The sequence below is a fragment of the Typopeltis vanoorti genome, chromosome 16 (assembly GCF_054136105.1).
Source record: "Typopeltis vanoorti isolate ZY-2024b chromosome 16, IOZ_Tvanoo_1.0, whole genome shotgun sequence".
Taxonomy (NCBI): Eukaryota; Metazoa; Arthropoda; class Arachnida; order Uropygi; family Thelyphonidae; genus Typopeltis; species Typopeltis vanoorti.
Genome location: NC_143564.1, coordinates 111132469 through 111158411, shown reverse-complemented (window position 1 = coordinate 111158411; position 25943 = coordinate 111132469). Strand labels below are relative to the sequence as shown.

The window sequence follows — 25943 nt, the reverse complement described above, 5'->3', positions numbered from 1 at the left end:
AAATGTTCCTGTTACCTTATAGAATAAATAAAACATCACCTTCCTTTAGCAAATCTATGCTTGCCCATCAAAGAGATTACCACTGTTCTCAACCCAGTTCTGAACCATGGTTCTCACTTACCTTTCCACCTGATATGTAGATTGGCCTATAATTTGAAGCTTCACATCTGTCATCTCTTATAAAGCAGTACAATCTTGCCTTCCTTCCATTCTTTTGGAACTTGACCCAATGTAAGACTTATATTAAACAAATATGCCAAGACAGATGTCAACATCCCTGGCACATTCCTTCAAAACACATGATAACTCATCAAGTCCTGCAGCCTTATTAACATCAAGTTTACTCAGTTCCCCATATACATTCTTCTGACCGACCTTCAATGCTTACTCCTCCCTTCTCGCTAAACTCATGTTCTGCATGATGAGGATGAAATACTTTTATGAACTGCTCATTTAATATCTCTCCTACATCCTCTCCTGGCTACATATTGAAAGACCTCCCAAGATTTTTTATTTTTTTTTAGCCTCATCAGCTAAGTGTTGCTCATACTACGTTTTTGCAAACTCACCAAGCATGTCAGAAGTTTTTTCACTTGGTTATATTATAAATTAAAGATACCAAGAAATTATATTGCTTGGTATCTTTATATAAAGGATTATACCAAGTATATTATTTCTTGGTATCTTTAATTTACCAAGCATGTCAGCTTGCTTCTCTATTTTTTTGTACTTCTCATGCAAGTAATTTTTACCATTCATCTTATGCTGCCTTCATAAGGTCTTCTGTGTCCAGGCTGTATGCTTAACTTCTTCATTCATCCATTTCACACATTCCGTATTTAAATTTCTGACCCTTGGAATACATTTAGGAATTGCTTCAACTAGATAGTTCTTGAATAGCATTCATGTAGCATTGAACTCCTTTCCACCCAACTCCTCATTCCATAATATAGTCGCAAGTTGTTTCCTGAGCTGTTCCTAATTACAGCCTTGTATTTCACACACAAGGTGGGCTGAAAGAAACAGCCTTTTTATTTCTGTTTATTTCAGTAATTCTTTTTTTTATTTTAGTAGTTTCCTTTATTAAAGAAACTCAATTGCTTTCATCTAATGTTCAGTATAAGCAGAATGTTTAATATCTATAAAATATTTGAAATAAACACTTCAAATTTTAAAAAAAATAATAACTTTTGGATCGCAGTGTATATTCTTTTCTCATAGAGGGCCTCGTGTAGTTGACTACCACCCAGGTAATCGCTCCATGGTCACTCTCACCAACCAGAGGGAGATTCAGCACCACCCCATTTATAATAGTGTCCTGTGATGAGATGATCAAATCCAAGACCCTCGATCCTCTCCTGCCACCTATGACATATTGCCTAAGGAGCGTGAACCTAAAAAATCTAGTTCATTTCTCTTTACTCGTGGATGCACTCTCTTCATTCCAATCTATATTATCATAATTAAAATCACATGTAATGATCACCCATTTCTCATTTGTGTGACTAATTTGCTTATATATTTCATGGTTGCTACCAGGTTTGTAGCTGCACCAACTAAATATTTCACTTATTTCCACCTTTATCTTGTACCATATCGTCTCAAAACTGTTGCCACTCTTTTCTCCTTGCATCTTTACTGGCATGGATATGGCTCCTTTTTTACCATCAACAGCACTCCTTCCTATCTTCATGAAAAACATGATTCAACTCCATCTCTATTCCTATCAAGATGTCATCATTATCTAACCACATCTCACTTATTACAACAGTTTTGGATGAACAAACTCAGTCAGTGCTTTTTTTTTCCTCCACTTATTTCTGAATACTTCTGTCATTTGTATACAAATGTAATAGTTCAGGATGTTTAAGGGTCATAGCTAGTTAACTGGGAGGAGATCTCCATGTAGCATTTTAAGCAATGTGGAAAACTTATCAGGGCTTATGACCTAATGTCCAATCCTCAGAACATATGCTACCAGAACATATCCCAGCTCAACATCAGCAGGGTTCAAGATTGACATCATCAACTGCTTCTTCTTCCTAACAGGATTTTAGGCATGGTGGCCTGTTCCGGTCTCATCCATTTCATTCTTGGTCTTCCAATTCTTCTTTTCCCACTTATTTTATACCCGTATACTATTTTTGATAGTCTGCTGTTGTCCATTCAATGTAAATATTCTATCCATTTTTGTTTATACTGTCTTATGTAATAATTAATTGGTTTATTCAAGGATTTAAAATTTCTTCATTTGTTTTATGGTACCACTTGGTATATCCAGCTGTTTTTCTGAAAAATTTCATTTCTGCTGTTCGAATTCGTTTTTCATCTTTCCTTTTTATGGTCCATGTTTCCCTTCCATATAGTAGAGTTGGTTTTGACAAGACATTATATAGTCTGATTCTTGTGTGTTTTCGATGCATGCATGCATGACTAATGTTGTATTAGGTGACTTTAACAGCCACAGTGTTAACTGGGGTTACACAAAGTCCAACGAAGATGGAGACCTTGTTGAAAAATGGGCTGAAAACCTTTCTCTAAACCTGATACATAATCCAAAACTCTCTGCATCTTTCAACAGTGGCAGACGGAAGTGAGGCTATAACCCTGACCTCATATTTGTTAGCTCAAAAATATCCAACATTTGCATTAAAAAGGTCTTAAATCCGATTCCACGTAGTCATCATAGACCTATAATACTTCAATTCAACCCAGCAATTATGCCTAACACAGTTCCTTACAGATGATTTAATTTCCAAAAAGTTAATTGGAAGGGTTTCGTGGAAGATCTCGACTACTCCAGCTCCATAGAACATGTCCCTCCAAACCCTCAAGAGTATCCTGAATTCATAAAAATACTGAGGAAAATCTCCACCAAACACATCCTCCGAGGGTGCCGCACAAACTACATTCCAGGCCTTTCCTGTGATATACAAGCCCAGTATGCTGATTACTTACAACACCAACCCCTTCTCAGAAGAGGCTATCCAAGTGGGAGAAAAATTATGCTCCAAGATGGCTGAGGAAAGGCGTTCCTCATGGAAAAAAGAAATAGAAGCTCTTGATATGACCCATAGTAGCAGAAAGGCATGGAACTTTATCAACAGAATTAGGAAGGATTTCACTAAGCCATATGAGCATCCGCAGGTAACAGCTAATCAAATTGCTCATCAGCTGCTGTCAAATGGAAAATTCCCTAAAAAGCACACAAAAAAGAAGATACTTAGAACCCCAAGTGAGGAACAAAATATGATTAACTCAGATTTCACCGTCATTGAACTCAATGCTGCCATAAACCTATTAAAACCTAGAAAATCTGCAGGCCTTGATGATGTCTGTAATGCCTCAGAACCCTAAGGATACCAACTATCTGGAGGAATGCCAAAGTGGTGGCCTTTCTGAAACCAGGGAAAACTCCAACAGATGCAAAAAATTACAGACCTATATCTCTACTCAGCAACCTCTTTAAACTCTATGAACGGTTAATTTTGAATAGGCTACAACCCCTAATCGAACCCCATCTTATTGCTGAGCAGACTGGCTTTAGACCAGGCAAATCCTGCACATCACAAATTCTCAACCTCACTGAATACATAGAAAATGGTTATGAGCAAAAACTAGCTACAGGAGCAGTTTTATGGTATCATATGCTGCAGTTAGGGCTACAAAGACCTAACTGCAGCATATGATACCATAAATCATCTCACACTCAGAAATAAAATATACAGAATAACTAGAGACTATTGCCTTGTCCTCCTAATCCAATCACTCTTGGAAAACAGATGCCTTTACATGGACCTGGGGGATAGGAAGAGCTGCTGGCACCTTTAAAAAAATGGCCTCCCCCAAGGAAGTGTGTTATCACCATTACTTTTCACATCTACATCAATGATCTCCCCATTTTTCCAGGAACTAGAAATTTTATCTATGCTGATGACCTTGCCATAGCTACTCAAGTAAAAAATTTCAAGTCCATCCAAACTATTCTATCACTTGCCTTAAATAGTCTAACCACATACTATACCAGCAATCAACTAAAACCAAACCCCTTGAAAACCCAGACTGGCCTTTTCCTCCTTAACAATAAGACACCAACAGGAAGCTACAGATTTCTTGGGAAGGCTCTAAAATAGAACATTCCTGGAACCCAATCTTCTCCTCGGTGTGACTCTCATTCGCAACCTCTCATATAAAACCCACATAGAAAAAACAAAGGCAAAAGTGAATGCAAGAAACAATATACTAAAAAAGCTTACCTCCTCCAAATGGGGTGCAGACCCTAACACACTGAGATCTTCTGCCTTGGCCCTTTGCTATTCTTCTGCTGAATATGCCTGCCCAGTATGGTCCAGATCCTGCCATGCTGAAAAACTTGATCCAGCATTGAATGAAAGCTGCAGCTTAATTACAGGATGCCTGAAATCAACACCACTAAAAGACCTGTATACTTTGGCTGGTATTGCACCCCCTTCAATTCGAAGATCTGCATTCTCAGCTGATGAAAGAGCAGACAAATGAATGATGAACACCACCCACTATTTGGCCAGACCGCAGTGCTCCAAAGACTAAGATCCTGACATAGTTTCCTGGCAACTGTTGAACCACCTAAAAACCTCCCAGAGACAAGACTTCAACAATGGTTTGCACTATATCCTGAAAATAATACTGGTATTCCAACAACTGAACATCTTCCACGTGGTGCCCACTTGGACTGGAATACTTGGAAAAGCCTCAACAGACTGAGAACGATAGGATGCTGCAAACAAAACCACATCAAATGGTGCTACCTCACTGGCCCAGACAATTGTGAGTGTGGAACAACCCAGTCTATGGAACACCTTCTTTCTTACCCCTTTCTTCCATCACCTTGCACAAAAGAGGATCTTATATTCTACACAGAAAGAGCAGTTGATTGTGCAAGATACTGGAGGAACATCTGATCGTATTGATTGTATGAGGTGGTATCAAAAAGTTTCGAGACTAGCTCTGTTTAGGAGAAATTACTTTATCTACGTTTACACACTATCACCTTCAAAATAGTCCCCTTGCATATCAATACAGCGCTCCCAGCATTCTTGCTGTGTCCTGGAAGTCTTCTTTTCAAAGCATGTCAAGTGCGATTCGCACTGGATCTCTGCAGTGGTGTCAAAATGGTAACCTTTGAACTGGATCTTCATCTTCGGGAAGTGGACGAAGTCTGCAGGAGCCAAATCTGGTGAGTAGGGTGGGTGCGGAAGTGAGATCATGTTGTTTCTGGCGAGAAACTCATGTGTGAGGAGAGCTCGGTGGCAGGGTGCATTGTCGTTGTGGAGCATCCAGTTTTTCGCGTGCCACAGATCTGGTCGCTTTCAGCGAATGTCCTCACTCAGATGCCTTAAAACCTGGCAGTAGACTCACTATTGACAGTCTGGCCCCTGAGGACGAATTCTTGATGCACAATGCCACGAATGTTGAAAAAGACGATGAGCATGCACTTGGTCGAGCTGCAGACCTGCCTCTTTCGTTCATGGAGATGATGGGCTCTTCCACTGTGAAGACTGTTGCTTCATCTCAGGGTCGTACCCGTACACCCAAGTTTCGTCACCGGTAATGATCCTCAACATGAAGGATGGGTCATCCATGGCACGCTGACAGAGTTCTTGGCAGACTTCAACGTGTGTTCCTTCTGCTCCTGGGTCAGCAGCCTGGGGACGAACTTGGCAGCAACACGGCGCATGTTCAAATCATACATGAGGATTGCCTGGACTGTTCCATATGACACACCGACAATGGCAGCAATGTTGTGGAGTGTTCTCCGACGATCCTCATGCACAAGTTGCGAATGGTTTCGACATTTTTGGGGGTTGAGCTTGTTGAAGGTCTTCCTGATCTCTTATCGTCTTCCAGTGATGTTCTTCCGCTCTTGAAGCATGTGTGCCACTCAAAACACCTTGAACGACTCATTGCAGCATCGCCGTAAACTTGCCGAATCATGTCAAACGTCTCTGTGGCAGCTTCATGCAGAATTTCACATTTGCTCTTTGTTCTAACTTGCTGTCCATGATGAAATCGCAGATGTGGTAACTCTGGTGGTCAGAATAGCATCAGTTGCACAGCTCCCGATGTACACAGGACGATGTCTTTTGGCACACTGACTTATGATAGTAGGGGCTTCCTGTGACTCTGCATGCTACCATCTGTAGGCGTGTTACAAACCTAGTTTCAAAACTTTTTGATACCACCTCATATATAAGTTTCCTTTTTTTCATAAAAAAAATAAAAAAATAAAAATCAGCTAACGCCTTTTTATTCCCGTATACAGAAGTAGGCGAGGCCATTTAGCCCTATCTAACTTTTGGAGACTGAGTGGGCAGTTCAATCTCCACTGGTACCCAATCAGAGACAGATGGCCCAAAGCTATCACTAATTATGCGGTACGCAGTGAAGAGAGATGGCTCAAATGTGCCGCCATCTCGTGGTCCCTAACCCTAACACAATATATTTAATGTCTGAAATAATGTGGGTTCTACGGTCGATTTTCTTGAGTTTACAGGACGAAAAACCCGAGTTTCCGGGAGGAAAAACCTGCTTGCCCATGCCAGAGATCGACTAACTCGGGAACCGGTCGAAAAAAGGCTTAGAAAAATTTCCTCTAGTCGCCGACTAGACTCGAAATGAAGTCTTCCTTCGTGCGGCCAAGTGCGGTGGTGTGCAAACGCCACATCCACTGAGCTACACGGGCTCTTTCCTTTTTTTCATATTTAATTATTATTTCTCGGTATAATTCACCTACCAAATTTAAGCTTGTAATGTATCCTAATTTGTTGAAAATCATGTTGTACCACTTGTGTTTGGATACGAAATAAAAAAAAAAGGTGTGTTTTTGTACAATGGTTGGCTTAAATATATTATTTATTATGCCATTGACTTTGACGAACTTTGATATTTTAGTGTCTATGTTTTTTTCTTCTTCGTATAATAAATCACATCCCAAGTATTTGAAAGTATTTACTTTATTATTATTATTATTATTCAGGCCTCCATGGAGTCAAAAGACTCATCTTGTTCTAATATTTTATTATCTGTCACTATTTTACTTCTTATTGGGTTTTGAATGCCATTATTTTTGTTTTTTCTTTGGATATTGTCATATTATATTGCTTTGAGATATCATTTAATGATCTTTGTAAATCACCTTCTGATGTAGCTAATTTAACTGCTATTTTATTTCTTGAATGGATTGTAAAAGTTAGTTTGGTATATTTAAATCGGTTAATATATTAAACAAGCTTAAGAAGCATTAATGGAAAAGAAATGGAACTAGTGGAAAACTAGATAAGTACCAGATTGATATAATAGGTGTTACTGATACAAAGAACACAAAAATAGGTGAGATCTTTCTAAGGAACAAATACAAGATATTATATTCAGAAGGTAATGATCAGGGAAAAGGAGTAGCAGTTATAGTATCCAGCACTAAATACAACAATAATCTTTTTGAATGGTAGGCAGTATCAAGTAGATTGATGTGGACAAATATCAGAATGGGGACTGGATAATAAGATTTATTTGTGCCTATGGTCCCACAGAAGGTTCTGCTAAGGAAGAAGTGTAAAAGTTTTTCAAGGCACTAGAGAAAACAGTTGACATAATTAAAAAGGAAAAGTTGGTCCTTGTTGGAGATCTAAATAGCAAAATTATTACCAGAGAAATGGAAATATTTTGGGAAAATTTGGAGAAAAGAGCAAAGCTAGTAATAATGGTAAATAACTTTGGATTTCTGTTCAGGAAATAGACTAATTATTACTTGACACCATGTTCCAACATAAAAATGTGCACAAATTCACATGGAGAGAAGATGCAAGAATTAAGTCTCATTGGCTGTGTTATTGTTAGTAGCAATGTTTCCTTTCTTTTTCAGGACACAACACAAGAGTGTACAGATAATTTCAAATTGGAAGTGATCACTATTTAGTGTAGAGAAAGATAAAATTTAACTTCTTGTTGAAAAGAAGAGCATGTAAGAAAGTTCTAAAACAAATCAGAGGTGAACTAGAATACATATGGTAGACTAAAATACACAAGCATTATTTGAGAGAAAATGAAATAATTTGAAAGCAAGAAACCAAACCTTGGAGATTCAAGTAAAAACTGGCAAACCTTAAAGAAAACATTGATTGATTCAGCCAGAGAAGCATGTGCTAAGGTTGTCTGGAAGGATAAAACGTCAGAACCCCGTAGTGGACTCAGAAAGTTAAAGAGGCTGTGAAGGAAAAGAAAAGCATGTTGAATGTTCCTAGCAAGTAAATCAGCTTGTGCTCTTAGAGAATACAGAGAAAAATGTAAATAAGTGAAATGATGTTTTAAAACTAGCTAAACAAAAATTGAACAGAGTTTGGTATGAACATAGAGAATAAATATCAGGAAGGTATCGAAATATTCTGGAGGCTATTGAAATGCTTAGAAATGGAGGAAAGAGTAGTGTAAAAGGAATCATATATGATAAAGGTGACATGAAAAACTAAAGATAAAGATTCATTATAGAATATTAATACCAGAAACACTTTTTACATGTTTAATATTTTTATTGTAAAATTTTTTGGCTAAATTTCATAGCCATTGTCAATAGATATATGAAAACTCGAAAAATGAACAATTTAATTGAAAGCATGTGATATTATGTGCAATATTGGCTGCAGGAGAATAGCTCCATCTGCATTAATAGATATTCAAAATTAATTACAATAAATTGATTTAGTTAATTAATTTTAAATTATAAACAGTATTCTACAATTATGGAACACATGAATGATGAGTATTGGTTATATAACTTCTCAAAATTGAAGAAGTTTTAGGCAATTGTTTTTGTTCAGATTCAAGTTGTGAATGTGTGCTTCACAGCTTTCTGTATAGAGTTTTTCTGGAAGAAAGTAAGTTTTGTGTAACACTTTGGTTTTGTTCCACTGAATTCCGTGTTTTGTAGATAAAGTGTAGTTTGCTAAACTGGATTTGTTGGGTTCGTTAAACGAAATGTATTCCTGATGTTTTTCCAGATGAATTGTGCAGGTTGACCAGTTTGTCCATAAAAACATAAGCCACAAGACAGGGGATTCTGTAAATTCCAGGATAAGATAGAGGAAGACATTTGTCTTTTGGTGAGATAAGGAATGTATTAAGTTTGTGAACTGGACAGAAAGCCACTTGTACATTAATCTGACGAAGTAATCTTGCTGTGTTTTCAGAAAATCCCATAATATATGGAATACAAATTTTGGTAGTTTCTTCTTGAGGAGGATTAGGATGATGGTCATACTATTGATTATTTTTTTTTTTGATAGTTTTTACATTATAACCATTTGCACTAAAGGTAGTCTGATAATAAACAGTTATTTGTTTAAAAGATCATATTAAAAATGAAGATATTAGAAGTGAGTTCAACAGTTTTTTTTAAGTCTTTAAATGGTGAGTGCATCTAGTGTGAATTAGTTTAAGAGAAAGTATAACAGCTCATTTCAGTGATGTATAGCCTCCCTTGATGAGTCCTTGACTCCTTCGAGGTCTTCTTAAATAATAATAATTATTATTATTATTTAGAAGTGTATTACGGGTTGTAGTCTTCTTCATCTCAGCAGCATCAATATTTCTGATTATTAATAAAGCAGTTCATCAAACACTGAGGTACAAGAATTCTGAAGGAAATTAATGAGGTGAGCAGATGACATCAATTGTAGAGCCTTCTTAAAAACAGATATCTATAAAGAACAGAACATGACATTTTTAATATTCAGATACATTTAAGTAGAATTATTTTAAGATGATATGGTCACATAAAGAGAGTGCATGATGGCAATTAGCAAAACAAACATTTTAGATAACCAAGATGTATATTAGTCACTGCATTTAGAAATGCTTCAGAAGGTAGTAGTATAACAGCTGATCAAATAAAAGACCAGATCACAAAAATGTTGATGTAATTGGTAGCTGCTAATGAAATAAGAATTGTGTTAGTTGTATCTTATATCACATTTAGATATACATGAGAAAATGACAATGATCTTCAACAGTTTAATATACCATTTAGATCTAATGCTTCCATCACTGGGTATCTCTCTCTGTCATAGCTGCATCTAGTGTAAAGTATTCATCCATCTATCTTAAGTCTTCCATTACTACATCCATCATTGAATATGACCCATCGTATTCCTCTGAGTCTTTTCTTGTAAATATTATTTGTAAGTACTTATTTGATTAACTGGTCATCTGCTTCCAAACACAACCAGACCATTCAGTTCTCTTATTGATAAGTGATAGGATGTTGTGTCTTTGAAATAGATGCCATAGTTCCTCGTTATGTCTTTGTTTGTACAGTTCAATATTTTGATTGTAAGATAATCCAAAATTTTTTCTCAGTGCTTTTTAAACTTTCAAATGCGATAAGTTATCTATTATCTCCTTGTTGTTGACCATGTTTCACAACTTTGTGTTAATCATAAATCATAGATTGCTTAACAGAGGTTTTCTGTGGATTTCTCGATAATATTCTGGACTTCAGAAGTTGTAAAATCATAAAATATCCATGATTGGCCTTCACAGTTTCCTCCTCTATTTCTTGATGCATATCATTTTTGCTGTTAATGTTGACTCCTCGACAGTTAAAATTATCCACCTGCCCAAAGATATAATTATTAATAATCAAGTTGAATCGGTCTTGATATGTCCTTGAAATGCACATATATTTAGATCCATAAGCCTTGATTATATTAATTCAGTTTGTATACCATCCTGACAAGAGCATCCAAGCATAACTGTGCCATCAGCATAAGCCAACAGGATATTGTTCCCATTATTTCCATCCTTTTTTTGTTCATTTATGTGTATAATGACATTTTTCTAATGTTAGATTGAACAGGGTTGATGAGAGACCATCCACTTTGTGGATTCCAGATTTTATTTCAAAACTTGATGAATGTTCCTGGAGGAATAGATACGTTTGTGCCTTGCAGACGATGCAGTGATTACAAAGTCTTATAATATTCTTTTCTGGTATTCTGAAAATTGTCATTGCATATCATAATGCATTTCGATGTATGCTGTTATATTATTATTATTATTATTCAGGCCTCCATGGAGTCAAAAGACTCATCGTGGGAGGTCCTTCCTAAGAACATAAAGTCTGTCAAGACTCATCGAGGGGAGGTTCCCCCCTAAGAAACACAAAGTCTATCATACCACTCCTTAAACTCATTGACCATTCTCGCCCTCACCACTCTATCAGGCAATGCATTCCACGGCTCAACCACCTTCCATGCAAAGAAACCACTCCTCACCCGCTTGCTCACAGTTTCCTTTCGTAACTTCCAGAGATGGCCTCTTGTCATGACTCCTTCCCACTGTTCAACCAAGTGAAAGAACTCCCCAGTGTCAACCCTGTAACCACCTCTCAACAGTTTAAAAGTCTCAATCATATCACCTCTCCTTCTTCTATCTGCCAAACTCTGTAGTCCACATTCCCTCAGCCGATTCTCATAACTATCCTTGTACAGTCCTGAGACCATCTTTATCATCCGTCTTTGTATCTTTTCCACATATGTTTGTTAATAGTTCACAAATACCAGTTGTAATGCTTTATCAAATTCATAATGTATTGAGAGCATGAAAATATAATCAGTTGTGTACTTTCCCTTGCAAACTTTTCCATATTGTTTGTTTCCATAAACTTTTCCAATTAACATAATTGGAAAAAATACCGTTAATTCTTTTCCAGATCAGTGTAGACAATATTTTGTAACAAGTGTCCTGAGTAGAGATATGTATATGGTTATTGGTCATCATAGTGTCTCCTTTTTTAAAAAATAGGACACAGTATGGCTGTATTCCACTATACTGGGATCTCTTTTTTGTCATATCAGCTTGATGAGTTCATAAATCTTTGTTGTTAATGGTGTTCCTCCAATTTTTAGAAGTTTGCAAACTTTTCCATAATGTTTGTTTCCATAAGTTTCCATAAACTTTTCCAATTAACATACACGTTAATTCTTTTCCAGATCAGTGTAGACAATATTTTGTAACAAGTGTCCTGAGTAGAGATATCTATATAGTTATTGGTCATCATAGTGTCTCCTTTTTTAAAAAATAGGACACAGTATGGCTGTATTCCAATAAACTGGGATCTCTTTTTGTCATATCAGCTTGATGAGTTCATAAATCTTTGTTGTTAATGGTGTTCCTCCAATTTTTAGAAGTTCTGCTGTAATTTTATTTTCACCATCTGCCTTATTATTTTTAGTGCTGTATTAATATTCTCAACTTCAATCAGAGATGACTCCTCAATTGTGGGTTGTTCAACATTTTCTTCTAAACATTGTACTTGTGTTGTAAGATTTCCATCTGATAGTGGTGATGACTTTAGTAGAGTCATAAAATATTGCCTGAATTCCTCAACAGTTTCTTTTTCCCAGGTAGTTAAATCTCCTTGGTGGTTAGTAAGTATTTGAGGTTGTGGTTTATATCCTCTTTTAAGTATCCCACTCCATCTGAAGAGCCTCTTTTAGTTATTTGTATTATTTTAAATTTCTTCAATTATTTTTTTCTCTTCCAGCCTCAACACAGTATTTTACTAGTTAAACTTCTGTGGGTCCTATAATTCTCGGTATTTTCTGGTGAGGTGATGGATCCTGTGGCATTTTAAACCTTATTACTTTTCTTTATAGCCTTTTTACATACATTATTGAACAATTTGTTTTTCTTTCTGTTGTTTGTGAACCAAAGGATTTCTTCTGCACAGTGAGTAATAATATTTTTGATTTCAGTCCATTTATTTTCTATATTTTTCTCAGATTTGAATATTGTATTTCCTGCTTTATCTTTTCTGCATATTGCCTTTGTGTGTTTATATCCTGACATTATTCGATATTGTATCAGTTAATATTTCTGTTTCTATTAATATTTCATGCAGACTATTTTTGTTGAATGTTGGTCTATATCTTGTTTCTTTTCTTATTTTAAAATTAAAGTTACCCATAACTAGTTTTATACAATGACTAGATAAAGAATCGTATATCATTTTTAGTTCCTCATAAAATTTATCTTTAATCATCATCCTTATCTTCTATTGGTGCATAAGCATTGATAATTGCAACATCAAATAGCTGATCAGAAATATAGATATAACAGAGTCAATAATTTACTGGTATGTTGAAGTTTTTAACACATGGCAAGATGTTATTATACACCATAAAATCTACATTTTCATGTCTGTCATTAGGATGATGATAATAAAAAAGTGCTATGCAAACCAAAATCCAAATAAATACCCATGAATGAATTATGCATATTTCCTGAATTTTTGTGATATTTCACATTGATCTGTTATACTCTGACACATTTACTGAGTGTTAAAACTTTAGCAGCTGAACAAATAAGCTACATAGTATGCTATATGTACTCTACCTAAAAGCTTCAAATATATGCATATGCCAAGTACTTTAATATTTGCACAATGAAAAATTGACTTTCCTTTCTTATTTGGATCCATTTGAGTCCAATCTTATAATAGTAAGAGAATTAACTTTTTAAGTATGAATTATATATATTGAAATTCATGTTTTTTTTTTCCTTTAAGGATTACATAAAAAATTCAGAATAACATGCTTTTTTGTATATACTTCCATCATATTTTTTAACTTTAGATACTGAGATGGTCATTTGATAAAGTTAGTTCTGTTGATGATCCTTTTGTGCTGTTAAGAAGTATACTATCAGTTAATTTCCCAGATAGATTTTCATTGGCTAAAAATTTAATTTATACATATGGGCTGAAAAATGATGATGTCATTAGCTTCCTCTCTGAACAAGTGATTACATCACTTCAAGTGTTCCACAAGACTTCAGGTGAATATGTTTTGAGCAAAATTTGAATTATAGAAAAGTGTTTATTGTATACATGAAATATATAAATAATAATGTTAAATTCTTGTCCATTCAAGGAAAAGAATAATGATGTTTTTATTTTAATATGAATTGTGTAATTTATTTAAATTAAGAAGTAAATTTATTAGCTTGGTTTAGATGCTTTTTTTTATTTGTTTGTTTGTTTTTTTGTTTCATATTAAGTTTTATTGTGGCATTACTATAGACAAAAACAGAGCTGACAAGCTAAGCTAATCACCTGCCTATTCCAAAAGTACATTATATATCTCATTTGATTTTTTTTTTTTTGTCAGAATACCAATGACGTGTCTAGTTCTGGTAATATTCTCTCTTCCCCTCTCCATACTTCAAACTTGTGTTCCAGGTTTGAAGTATGCAGAGGTAATATCATGTCTTTGTTGCTCTTTATATATATATATATATATATATATATATATATACAGGGTGTTCGGGATAAATTTGACATATTTATAATTAATTATATTTTTCCGTAAGTTACATGTATTAACACACACGTCTCTTCATTTAAAAGTTTGGACCCTTCTTCATTCATATACAAGATGTCAGAAAGGATGGATAGCTGGAACCCACCTGAATCATGGAAGAGAATAACTTGTATCATGATGATTCGTGCCCGCCATCAAAATAAGGATATTACGACTGCTGCCCAATGCTCCCTGAATACAGTAAAAACAATCAGGCATGAACTAGAGACTTGCAATGCTGACTACAAGGATGTAGCAAGAAGAAAGATCCCTAGCAGACGATCTGATTGCGTTCGTACAGCAGAATTCCTCGCAAATCTGCAGGAACAGGTGTTGAAGAACCCTGGCATTGGAATTCGGGCTTTGTTCGTGGAGTTGCTAACTGTAGTCAAGCCCTGGATAACAAGGGTAGCCAATGGTAGGCCGTATGTATGGCAGCAGGATTCGGCCCCTTGCCACACCTCTGGGAAAAGTCAAAAATGGTTGTCTGAAAATTTCTACGACTTCACCAGTCCAAATGTTTGGCCTCCAAACTCCCCAGACCTTAACCCCATGGATTATTTTGTATGGGGCGCAGTTGAAAAAGACACCAATCGCACTTCCAGTAATACAAAAGCCCAGTTAATGGATAAAATTAAAACAGTTTTTGCGGCCCTTCCCAGGAAGACTGTAGCATCAGCTTGTTCGAGGTTCCGAAGCAGAATTGAAGCTGTGATCGATGCTAATGGTGGTTATTTTGAGTAAATCTCGTTGATAGTATTGTAATTAACTCTGCCTGTAATGTTTTTTTGTCAATTCATTAAATTTAATAGATACAAAGAAGATTTTCTTTTTCCTTACGAAACTGTCAAATTTATCCCGAACACCCTGTATATATATATATTTTTTTTTTTTTTTTTTTTTATTTATTTATTTATTATTTTTTTTTTTTTTTAAAGAATTGAATGACTAGAACCGAGATTTGAGTAAAAAGGTTTTAATATAAAAACAAGACTAGTTTCGGATTGTAACAGCCTTCATCAGGTGACATTATAAAAGAAAGAAAAAACACTAAAACCTGAAGCTTAAATAAACTGTGAACATCATAGAGAGTCTCTATACATAATTGACATTAAATCGTTGTGGTTGTATTTAAAGCTGTTCTTTCGTTTGTTGTATTGTTGGGAAAGTACATGCTAGTAGCATCTCGTGAACGCCAGTACATGATTACAGCTGAATGACTATCTGGGAGGTTGTAGCTCAAGTTATTATTTAGATGAACAGGATTGAAGATGATTTCCCTAGATTCCATGATTTTTCTCTCTAGTTCATCATTGCAACGGAAGATGTGAGTAGATTTTTCCCAGCAGACTTTGTGACTTTGGCTTTCATCATTAGGGTTAGCCGAGAAAAGGATATGACTTGATAATGCACTGGCTCGCTGTCTCTTGTAAGTAATGTCCCTCATGTGTTCTTCCATACGCAATTCAACAGATTTGTCTGTCTGCCCAAAATAAGGAATATTGCAATCACACAATGTTTTATATACATCAGGGTATTTGAGATGATGATGACAAGGTTTATGGTGGCTTATTAAGAAACGGATCTTTGTAAGTGGAGTGAACAAGGTTCTGACATTGTATTTTCTTAGAACTTTTGCTAATTTATGTGAAACTGTACTTATGTAAGGAATAGATATATTGCCTTTGAATCTACTTGTTTCTTCTGAATGATGTCTAGGAGGATTAAGAAGGAATCTTTCAATGATTCTCTTGGAATATCCATTAACTTTGAAAGAAGTTTTGAGATGATTTATTTCTATAAGAAGTTCATTTTGGTCATCCAGAAGAGAATGGGCTCTATGTCCCAAGGCGGAAATTATTCCAAGCTTATGAGGAGGGAAGTGATGGGACTGACTATGCAGATATCTGTTGGTATGTGTGGGTTTTTCTATATATCGATATTTTGAGTTTACCAGAAGAGCGAGTCAGTTTGACATCAAGAAAAGGCAGGGACTTATCCATTTCAAGCTTGGCAGTAAACTTAATACTATGATGTCAGCTATTGAGACGTTCGAGGAAAACTGTAAGGGAATCATGTCCATGGCTCCAAATAATGAAGACATCATCTACATAGCATTTCCAAACTTTAGGTGTTAAAATAAAGGAAGAGATAGCCTTGGTTTCAAAATCCTCTAAGTAAATATTTGCAAGTACAGGGGATAAAGGATTACCCATAGCCAGTCTGTGATTTTGTTTGTATATAGTATCTTGAAATCTGAAGTAACCGGACTTGATGCAATGTGTAAGCAAGGCTAACATTTTTTTGGATAACTTGTCCTTGAGTAATGTTAGGACTTCATCTGTTGGGACATTAGTGAACAGAGAAGTTATGTCCAAGCTAGCCATGATTTCATCTTCATTAACTGTTATATCCTTGATGTTGAGTTCTTGATAAAGGATGGTGACTTGCCTGAAAAACTTTTGAGGTATTTGGCAAGATATTTTGAAAGGTTGTACGTTGGATGCAAAACTACTATGTATTGAATTAATCTTTATTATCAATAACACAAAACCACCTGCAGATAACATTACTTTAACCGAACACAAAGTTATTAAAAGTTTAAAAACAACAGAGATATAATTATCCTTCCTGCAGATAAAGACAATGCAACAGTCATCCTCAACTCTGAAGATTACCAGAATAAAATGCTTGAATTACTACAAGATGATACCTACTCAATACTCGAGAGAGACCCAACTCGTGAACTTCAAAATTTTACAAACAACTTATTAAAAACAACCACTGAATTATCCCGAAATGTTTGCTTATCTCTACACTTTTTCCATCCATTAATTCCTTGCATATATGGTGTTCCTAAAATCTATAAAGAGAACACCCCACTATGCCCCATTGTAGAAGGTATCAATTCTGCGACGTACATCTGAATATAGTTTCTTCCTGCAGAATAGGAAGAAACCCCTTCAGACAGAAAAAAGAACTGATTTGATGAATAAATTGTTTAGAAAACTGTAAAGCCAACAGAGTTTATTCTAAGTGTTTATGGCTAATTTTCTGAAACAGAGAAATTTTTTCCGATAAAATATTTACACTGAAGTCCACTGAGGTAGTACATAAATATTTCATCCATTCAGGTTAAGGAAAAATAATTATTTGAGAATAATGCCATTTTGAATTACTGTCAGATGGCTTTCATTTTAGAAGTGATTTTATCCTTCATAGCATCCTACAGTCACATTTGGTGAGCATGGTGGGTCATACGCTGTGGGTAGCACTTGCAGTTGACTCCCTGCACTTCCATCTCAGTATGATATCACTCATTGTTGACCTGGAGATGCCCAACTTGTCAACAATTTGCTGAATGAATAGGCCTACAACATGGAATCTTTGAAAGAAGCAACAATGCCTCTTTCAAATTCCATCAATTCCCTTCTTTCAGCCATTTCACCCAGACACATTTACACTGATTTGGGAGCATCATATTCCCCCAATTTATACTGCCTGCAAACACATGGCACGATGCACCTTACCCATTGGGGTATCCATTGACTTTCCAAGCAGCATGTATATATATAATACATATAATGTGAATATAGTTGTGCTATGAATTATGGGATTCATAAAAATAATTTGATGTGAAATTAGTTTCTCTCTGTGTATATGTTACTTTTGAAGATTTCATTCACATACTTTTATTTGATTATGCTAGGCTAAAATATTATTATTATTCAGTCCTCCATGGAGTCAAAAGACTCATTGAGGGAGGTCCCTCCTAGGAAACACAAAGTCTATCATACCATTCCTTAAATGCATTGACCGTTCTCGCTCTCACCACTCCAACAGGCAATGCATTCCATGATTCAACCACCCTCCATGCAAAGAAGCCACTCCTCACCTTCTTTCTCACAGTTTCCTTTTGCCAGGGATGGCCCTTGTCATGACTCCTTCCCACTGTTCAACCAAGTGAAAAAACTCCCCAGTGTCAACCCTGTAACCACCTCTCAACAGTTTAAAAGTCTCAATCATATCACCCCTCCTTCTTCTATCCACCAAACTTTGCAGTCCATACTCATTCAGCCGATCCTCATAACTAACATCGTACAGTCCTGACACCATCTTTGTTATCCGCCTTTGTACCCTTTCCACAGTTAATTTATCCCCTTCAAATCCTGGGACCAGATCTGAGAACAATAGTCTAAGTGTGGTCTGATCAGATTCTTATACAACGGAATGATAACCATTTTATATCTCTGCAGGTCAGTGTCCTTCTCATTATTGCAGCAATCCTCTGTGTTACCTTCACTACCTTTGCAATATGTCCCCTAAATTTCAGGTTTCTATCAATCATCAAACCCAGATCTCTTGTCTCTCCTACTTCCTCCAGTTTAACTCCTCCTATAGAGTATGCAGCATCCCATCGATGTATCCCAAACCTCAACACCTTACATTTTGCTGCATTAAACTGACCCCCATTCATTTGCCAATCTGTCTAGCTTATGCAAGTCCTCTTGCTGAGCTAGCACATCTGCACTATTACTAATAATCCTTCCCAGCTTCGCATCATCCGCAAACAAAAAATATCCCCTTGCAATCCACAGACAATGTCATTGATATAAAGGTTAAATAATATAGGTCCCAATACTGGGCCCTGTGGAACCCCACTTGTAACCTTCTGCCTCTTTAATATTGCTCCACCATACACAACTCTGATACCTATCAGACAGCCAATCCTGAATCCAGTTGACCAATCTGACATCCAGACCCATGTGCTGCAACTTGAATATCAGCTTATCATGTGGTACCCTGTCGAATGCCTTTGCTAAGTCTAGGAAAATGGCAGTATATGCCTTTCCCTCATGTAATGCTCTTGTAACTTTATCATAAAAGGCTAGCATAGTGCTAAAACAAGAGTGCCCCTTCACAAATTCATGTTGACTCTCACAGATAACATTACCCTCATTTGCCCAATGCTGTATATGGTCTCTCACTACTTTCTCCAAGAGCTTACTAACTACTGATGATTAATAGACTCCAATAATCTCCAAGAGCTTACTAACTACTGATGATAATTAGACACTTCCAGTCTGCTACCATCTTTATGCAATGGCACTATCTTACCTTCTTTCCATTCCATGGGCACTGTCAGTTCCTTAGCACATTCTCTCAAAACTCGTGGTGAAATACCATGAAATACCATTCAGTCCCACAGCTTTACTAACATCCAGAGTAGTCAGTATGTGGAACACACTCTCCTCCTGCACCTAAACCTTGAACCTGCTCTATCTCTCTAGTATTCAGATTGACTCCTCCAGAATGAAATACTCCAATAAAGTGTTCATTGAACAATTCCACTTTGTCCTCTGCATCAGTCACTCTATTCCCATTTTTATCACACAGTGTCATTTCTCCTCCTACTATAATTCTCCTCCTACTACTACTATATAGACTATTATAATCACCTGCTTTATAATTCCACATACATTCCCATCTCTTTGATATTCCTGCATGTCTATTCATTTTCCAAGTCAAAACCATATGATCACTCTCTCCAACTGGTGGGAGAGATGTCATCTCAGTTATTATCAGCTCTTCTGATGCTATAACCAAATCCAAAACTCTTGAACCTCTTGTTCCCTCTGTTACATGTTGCCTAAGACATTTGTCCCTCAAGAATTCTAGAAATTCCATTCCTTTATTGCTACATGCATCTTCCTTTCTCCAATTTATACTGCTGTAGTTAAAATCTCCCATAATAATCGTTCTTCTTGCACTTGCCACACTCAACTGTCTCAACATCTCCTGGTCCTCACCCTCTGTGCTCCTTGGTCTGTAGCAACACCCCACTAAATATCCTGTCTTGCCCACCTTCACCTCACACCATATGCTTTCAAAATCATTAGTGTCACAGCCTTCCAAAGTCTCCACTCTTATTGGACATAGGTCATCACTTTCATAAACAGTACTCCACCACCACACTTTCTCTTCCTATCCTGCCGAAAAATGCTGTTCCCAGCAACTTCTATTCCTATTATTATATCCTCTTCTGTCAACCACGTCTCTGTGATCCCAATAAACTTTGGCCAGGCTGATGCTATCAGTGCAACCAATTCCTCTCCCTTATTCCGAACACTCCTGGAATTGGTATAAAGCATAAAAATGCCATTGTTTCTATACCCAGCATTATCCCCTGTAGACTCCAATGGGCTCAGCGTTACCTGATGTCGTCCCCCTTCTCCCAAGTACCCATTCTCACAAGAAGCCACTCCTGCTATAGAGGAGAACAGGAGCGAAAATTCTGGTCAATCATAACTTACTTTCCAACTCACAAAATTATTAGCTACTGTATATAACATTTATAAGAAAGTATTTTAATAAATGTTACTGTTTTTAGTTTATTTTATGTATATATTTTTATTTTTTCAAGAGTACGCAGACCCTGATAGAAATGTTGATTTGCTGTATATTCCATCTACAGAGGATTTTCAGAATTTTGTCAGACTCTGTAATGACCCCTCATTATTTGGTAATAAATTTTTATATGCTGCTGATAATGAAATGGAAGAATTGGAGACATCTGATCTAAAGTCAAGTGAGTAATTATGTTTGCAGCTTTTTGCATCCACTTTTATCATTATAATTATCAAGTTTCATTGCTGTGCCACGAAATTAGCAATTTGCTGAGTTTCTAGAATATATATAGTTCTCTGTAGTTATATTTTTTCTGTCCTTCTTGTTAAGTAACTACATAATCATCAGAATCATGCTGTAATGTGTATTTCTTCATTATTTAAAAAAATAAAAATTTCAAATTTTAATGTTCATTTTATTGGCCATTGCCTAATTTAAATAGCATTATCATTTTAAGGTAGAATGGAAAGTATGCAGTTAGTTTTATAAAACAAAGAATGCTGAATATTGTGCAGAAATTTGGATTAATTTTGGCATATACAAGCTGAATTATAATTTTGTAGAATAATTTCTGATCATCTTTTTTTGTTATTTTGTTTAATATATATATAAAAACTGTTGAATTATCACAAGTTAACCCATAGAAGCCCCCTTTAAGAAGAAGTTTTAGCCAAAAATTACATGGAACATGAATTACTAAATCAAATAAGACAAAGAGAATAAATTATAATAGCATATCTGTAACGGTTATCAAGTGTATAAGCTGACCTTCAGGATGTCATCTTCAGGCTTCAAAGAATATGTTGTTTTTTGAAATGTGATGCCTCAAATAATGAATATATTGATCACCGAATACACTCATTCCAGGGAGTTGACAACTTATCGGGTCCTCAACTCCCTGAAATGAGTTCAAGAGGACGAATATGTTCTCTTGAACTCATTTACTCAAGATGCACTCACCAATTCAATAGACAATCTGTTCCACTCGCTCACTGTTATGTGAGAGAAAATCTAGCTCTTATCACTTGGCTGCAGAACTTGTTTTGACAAACAAAGTATCCAGAATGCATTACTAAGTTGAATGGTTTTACCATATCTTGTGGAAATGTTTGAGAAAGTAGTTGTAGTGTCTCCTTAAGAGGCACATTGGTAAATAAGGATTCTATATCAAAGCTCACCTTAAAATCAGTGGATTGTATGGAAATATTTTTCAATTTGTCTAAGAAATCCGAAGAATTTTTTATAAATGACTGGGACTTGCCAATACGAAATTTTAGTAGGTTTTCTTGTTTGTAGGATAAAAATCTTGGGTTTCTAGATTTAAAAAAAAAAAACTGTAGTATCCATATGATGCTTAAATTTGAGCCCTGGTCTTTCCATCCAAAAGTAATTGCTGGTACTACCAGAGCTACAGAGGCCCTGCTCTTATAGCACTAGATATAATAAGTATGATATGTTTATTTTCTATTTTTCATTCGATTTCACTTCTTCTTCTGCAGCTTTTCCCACTTAAGTAGGGTCGCTGTTTGGTGAGTCTCTTCCACAACCTCCTGTCTTGGACTGTAGCCACATCCAAGTTCTTCATCCTGAAGTCAATTTCATTCGATTTCACTGCTTTTCATTTATTCATCATGCACTTTCTAATTAATTTTCAATAGTCATTCCATATGAATTGATTTTACCTTTCTTAATTTTGAAGGTTTTGTCAAGTAACTTATTACTTGGTATAATAATAAAACTACTTGAATGGGATAGAGTTTGATTTTAGATACATAGTCCTACATAGTTTTATTTAAATTCATTGTATCCAGTTTCTTTCTTTTTTTTTTTTTCTCTCGGATCTTATGCTGAAAACAAATATAGAAAAGTAAGTTTGCATTTACTTACATAAATTCATTATCTGTTATATATACAGCATGAGAAAAAAAAGTAATTAGATGGATTTCAAAAAAGCCGTCATGGATAAGAAATACATATTCATAGTCTTAATACAAACTTTGGAAAGAGACTACTCATCTACTGTGATGGTATTTACTTCTGCTGTTACATGCTTCTGAATCTTATAAACACTAGCAAATTGGCATTGTTTTAATCTTAACTTCAATTATAAAATAGAAAAAAGTCTGCTAGAGTAAAGTAAGGAGAGTGGAGTTGACCACTACTTGTAAGTCAGACCTTTCTGCACTTTGATAACTGTACAAACAAGTGCATTGTCATGCAACTAATCATACTATTCTACATCTGGTTACAAACACACACACACACACACACACACCAGCATTTATTTCTTAGTGTATTCTGAAATCTTTATTGTTGATTCTTACTAAAAGATGTTTCTTTATCTCTAAATAGCAACCACTGGCAACTTCTCTTTCTTCTGGAACAAATTCTTTGTGGCTTATCCGTTTGTGTTTGAAGAATATTATCACCATAGTTTTGGGTACATGATTTCTGGAAATGAACTTTTTTGGTCTGTGATTGCAATTTTGTACCTTGTCTTTCAGTCTCAGGATCATTGGAAGTACCAAATCTCTTCCTTAGTAAAATGTTGTTTAGGAACCCAAACTAGGTATCAATTTTTGGAGCAAAATACAGTAAAATGTCAATTATCTAGGGGATTTGTAAAATATCAGAAGTTGTTACTCCTTATTTTAAATAACATTGCGTCATACTTCAACAATATTGCATCATCCCTCTAGCGGAACTAGAAGTCTAAAGAATTAGCATTCTCATTGGAAATGATAGGTCCTCATCTTTTATTATTATTATGTAACACCTCTGGGGAGTGCAAAGACTCATTGAGAGAGGTCATCTACTCTACAACTCTCTGTCTCCACCAACCGCAACTTCATCATCTACACCAATGCCATCCACCACTATCCACCACCACTAGTATTTTCACAGAGAATCACAAATGTCCATGCCCATGGCAGGATTCAAACCTGCAGCCTTTGGCTGGAGAGTGGATACGTTAGCCACTAGGCCAACCAGGCTGGCAATCTTCATCGAGAGAACTAGCTTTCTCTCGATGAAGATGACGATGAGGAACTACAACCAGCTTACAAAGTAAGTTGTAATGAAGCCCTGACAACTGCAGAAACATTACTTAAATTCATGGAAAGTCAAGATGATGTTGATTACATTAAAGTTTTACAAATTTTTGGACATATAAGAAAAATAAAACAAAAAATAATGCTACAAAGAAAACACAAAAATCACAGACTTTCTTTCTAAATAAGTTTAAATCAGTTTTATATTTATATATAGTACAAGAATGTTAATCTTACATTTTTCAGGGTATTTTTATGTATTTAACTCACTAAAACTTAATTTGGATGAATTATGCTTTTCAGTTATCTGGGCTCTAGCACCCCCCACCCTCCCCAATTACCACAGATAATTTTTACTGTTTTGCTGTATTTGCAAACATCCAAGTTTTCATCATTACATAAGCAGTGTTGAACAAATTACTCTTTTTTTTTTTTCCAAGTCTTTGTGCTAGCATTTTCTGTCTTAGTATAAATACTTCCATCTTTACACAAAAGCTTGCTGTTAATCCATCGTTCCATTCTTTGATTTCTGATGATAGCCTCAGGCACAATGCGCTAGCGTTCTCTATGTTAATCAGTGGATGTTCTAGTTACTTTGTCCTAGAACATCCACCATTTTGAAGTTGTTTGGGGAGGCTGTAGGCTAAAAGAAAACCTTTGTACCAACTGGTTTGGGTTGGATTGGTAGAACTGTCAAGATTGCATAAATTTTTGGTATTTCCATTGTCCTCTTCCAAATCAATACTCTCATTAGTTTTTTTTAAGCTGTGTGATGTTATGTATTATCTCTTTCTATGTATTGTGTTATTTATTATCTCTGTGTATTTCAGACAATAATATCAGTTATGATAATTTTGCATTATCTCTTTTTTATGGATGTCTCTATTGTCTTGTGGAAATGGCATGTACTAACCTAGTGGCAGAAGAAAGACTACAACCTGCAGCACTTTAAGATCTAGAGGTTGTAGGCTTGAATACTTCACAGGGAAGACTGTTCTGCAGAACACAAGATAAATGAGTATGACTAGTTCATCTTCTATAAAAGAATGTTGGGTAGCTGTTGTCCATGTTACTATAGGTTAAGCAGAAATGGGAAACATAATGGATGCTAGTTCACATCCATGAAAATACCTATAGAAGTGACAGTGTGAAAACTGGCCATCAGTGAGAAGTGGCTGAAGAGAGTCTATGAAAAAGCAGTCATTAATCAACTGAACTGCTCTCCTCTGAACATCATCAAGAAATTTTAAACAGGTTTATCCTTACATTTGGGTTGGTGCACCCCAAATGTGAGGACACTATTCCAATGTTGGTGGTTGATTTGAGATTTGTGCAGAGTAAGCAACTGGACAGATGAAGTAACATCTTAAGCAAAAAGAGGATACCAAGTTTTTTTGAAGCTGAGGAGGCTATAGAAATGATGTAATTGTGACAGTAAAGGCTAGGAGTAAGATGAATTATACTTGCCAAGAAATCAAGTGTAAGCAAACAAAGTTTGTGGATGATGTATCTTCATGACTAGGCTACTTGTATATAGAGGCTGATTACTTCACATAAATTGCCTTAGTATTTCATTATGTAGTTGAAAACAGACCATATAATAAGCATGTACTTAATAGAACTTTGTTCTAAATTCTCATCAGATGTATTATAGATACCAAGTGCAGCACTGAGAATATCCACACTTTTCTATGGCATATGTAACCTAAGCAAGAGGATCTCCTGTTGATGGACAGTAATGTAATCCGTATTGGTAATCGTTTATTATCTGAGAGGATTCAAGACAGCATAGAAGTTGCACATAGTGTTAATGTTTTTGTTTTGTTTTTTTTCATTACTTTAGAAAGAACTAAAGAATATTTGGCAATAATGAGATATGCAAAAGATGTTTACCCATCTCATTTATTTGGACAAAATTCTTCCGATCTCTTTCTGTTCAAAAATCAAATGGTGTATTGAATGTCATGGGTTAGAAATGGTAGGACATTTTTACAAAAACTGTCATCTATGCAATAATTGTAGTGAAAACAGGAATTATCTATCATTATCTATTTTTGTAGATAATGATAGAGTGGAACTTCCAAGTGCATAA

At 35.7% G+C, this 25943-nt stretch overlaps 1 protein-coding gene across 3 annotated transcripts in view; it reads left to right on the top strand.

Moving 5' to 3' along the window:
• LOC150098264 (spatacsin) overlaps nucleotides 1-25943 on the top strand; it is an 891110-nt gene that overhangs the window by 745401 nt on the left and 119766 nt on the right. For 2 of the 3 annotated variants that reach the window (XM_090406151.1, XM_090406152.1), the window contains exons 34-35: nucleotides 13668-13869; nucleotides 20818-20982. In XM_090406151.1, the coding sequence (XP_090262277.1) occupies nucleotides 13668-13869; nucleotides 20818-20982 (367 nt within the window). Of the gene's footprint in view, nucleotides 1-13667; nucleotides 13870-20817; nucleotides 20983-25943 lie in introns of those variants that run through there. The other variant, XM_090406153.1, reaches the window with a different exon arrangement.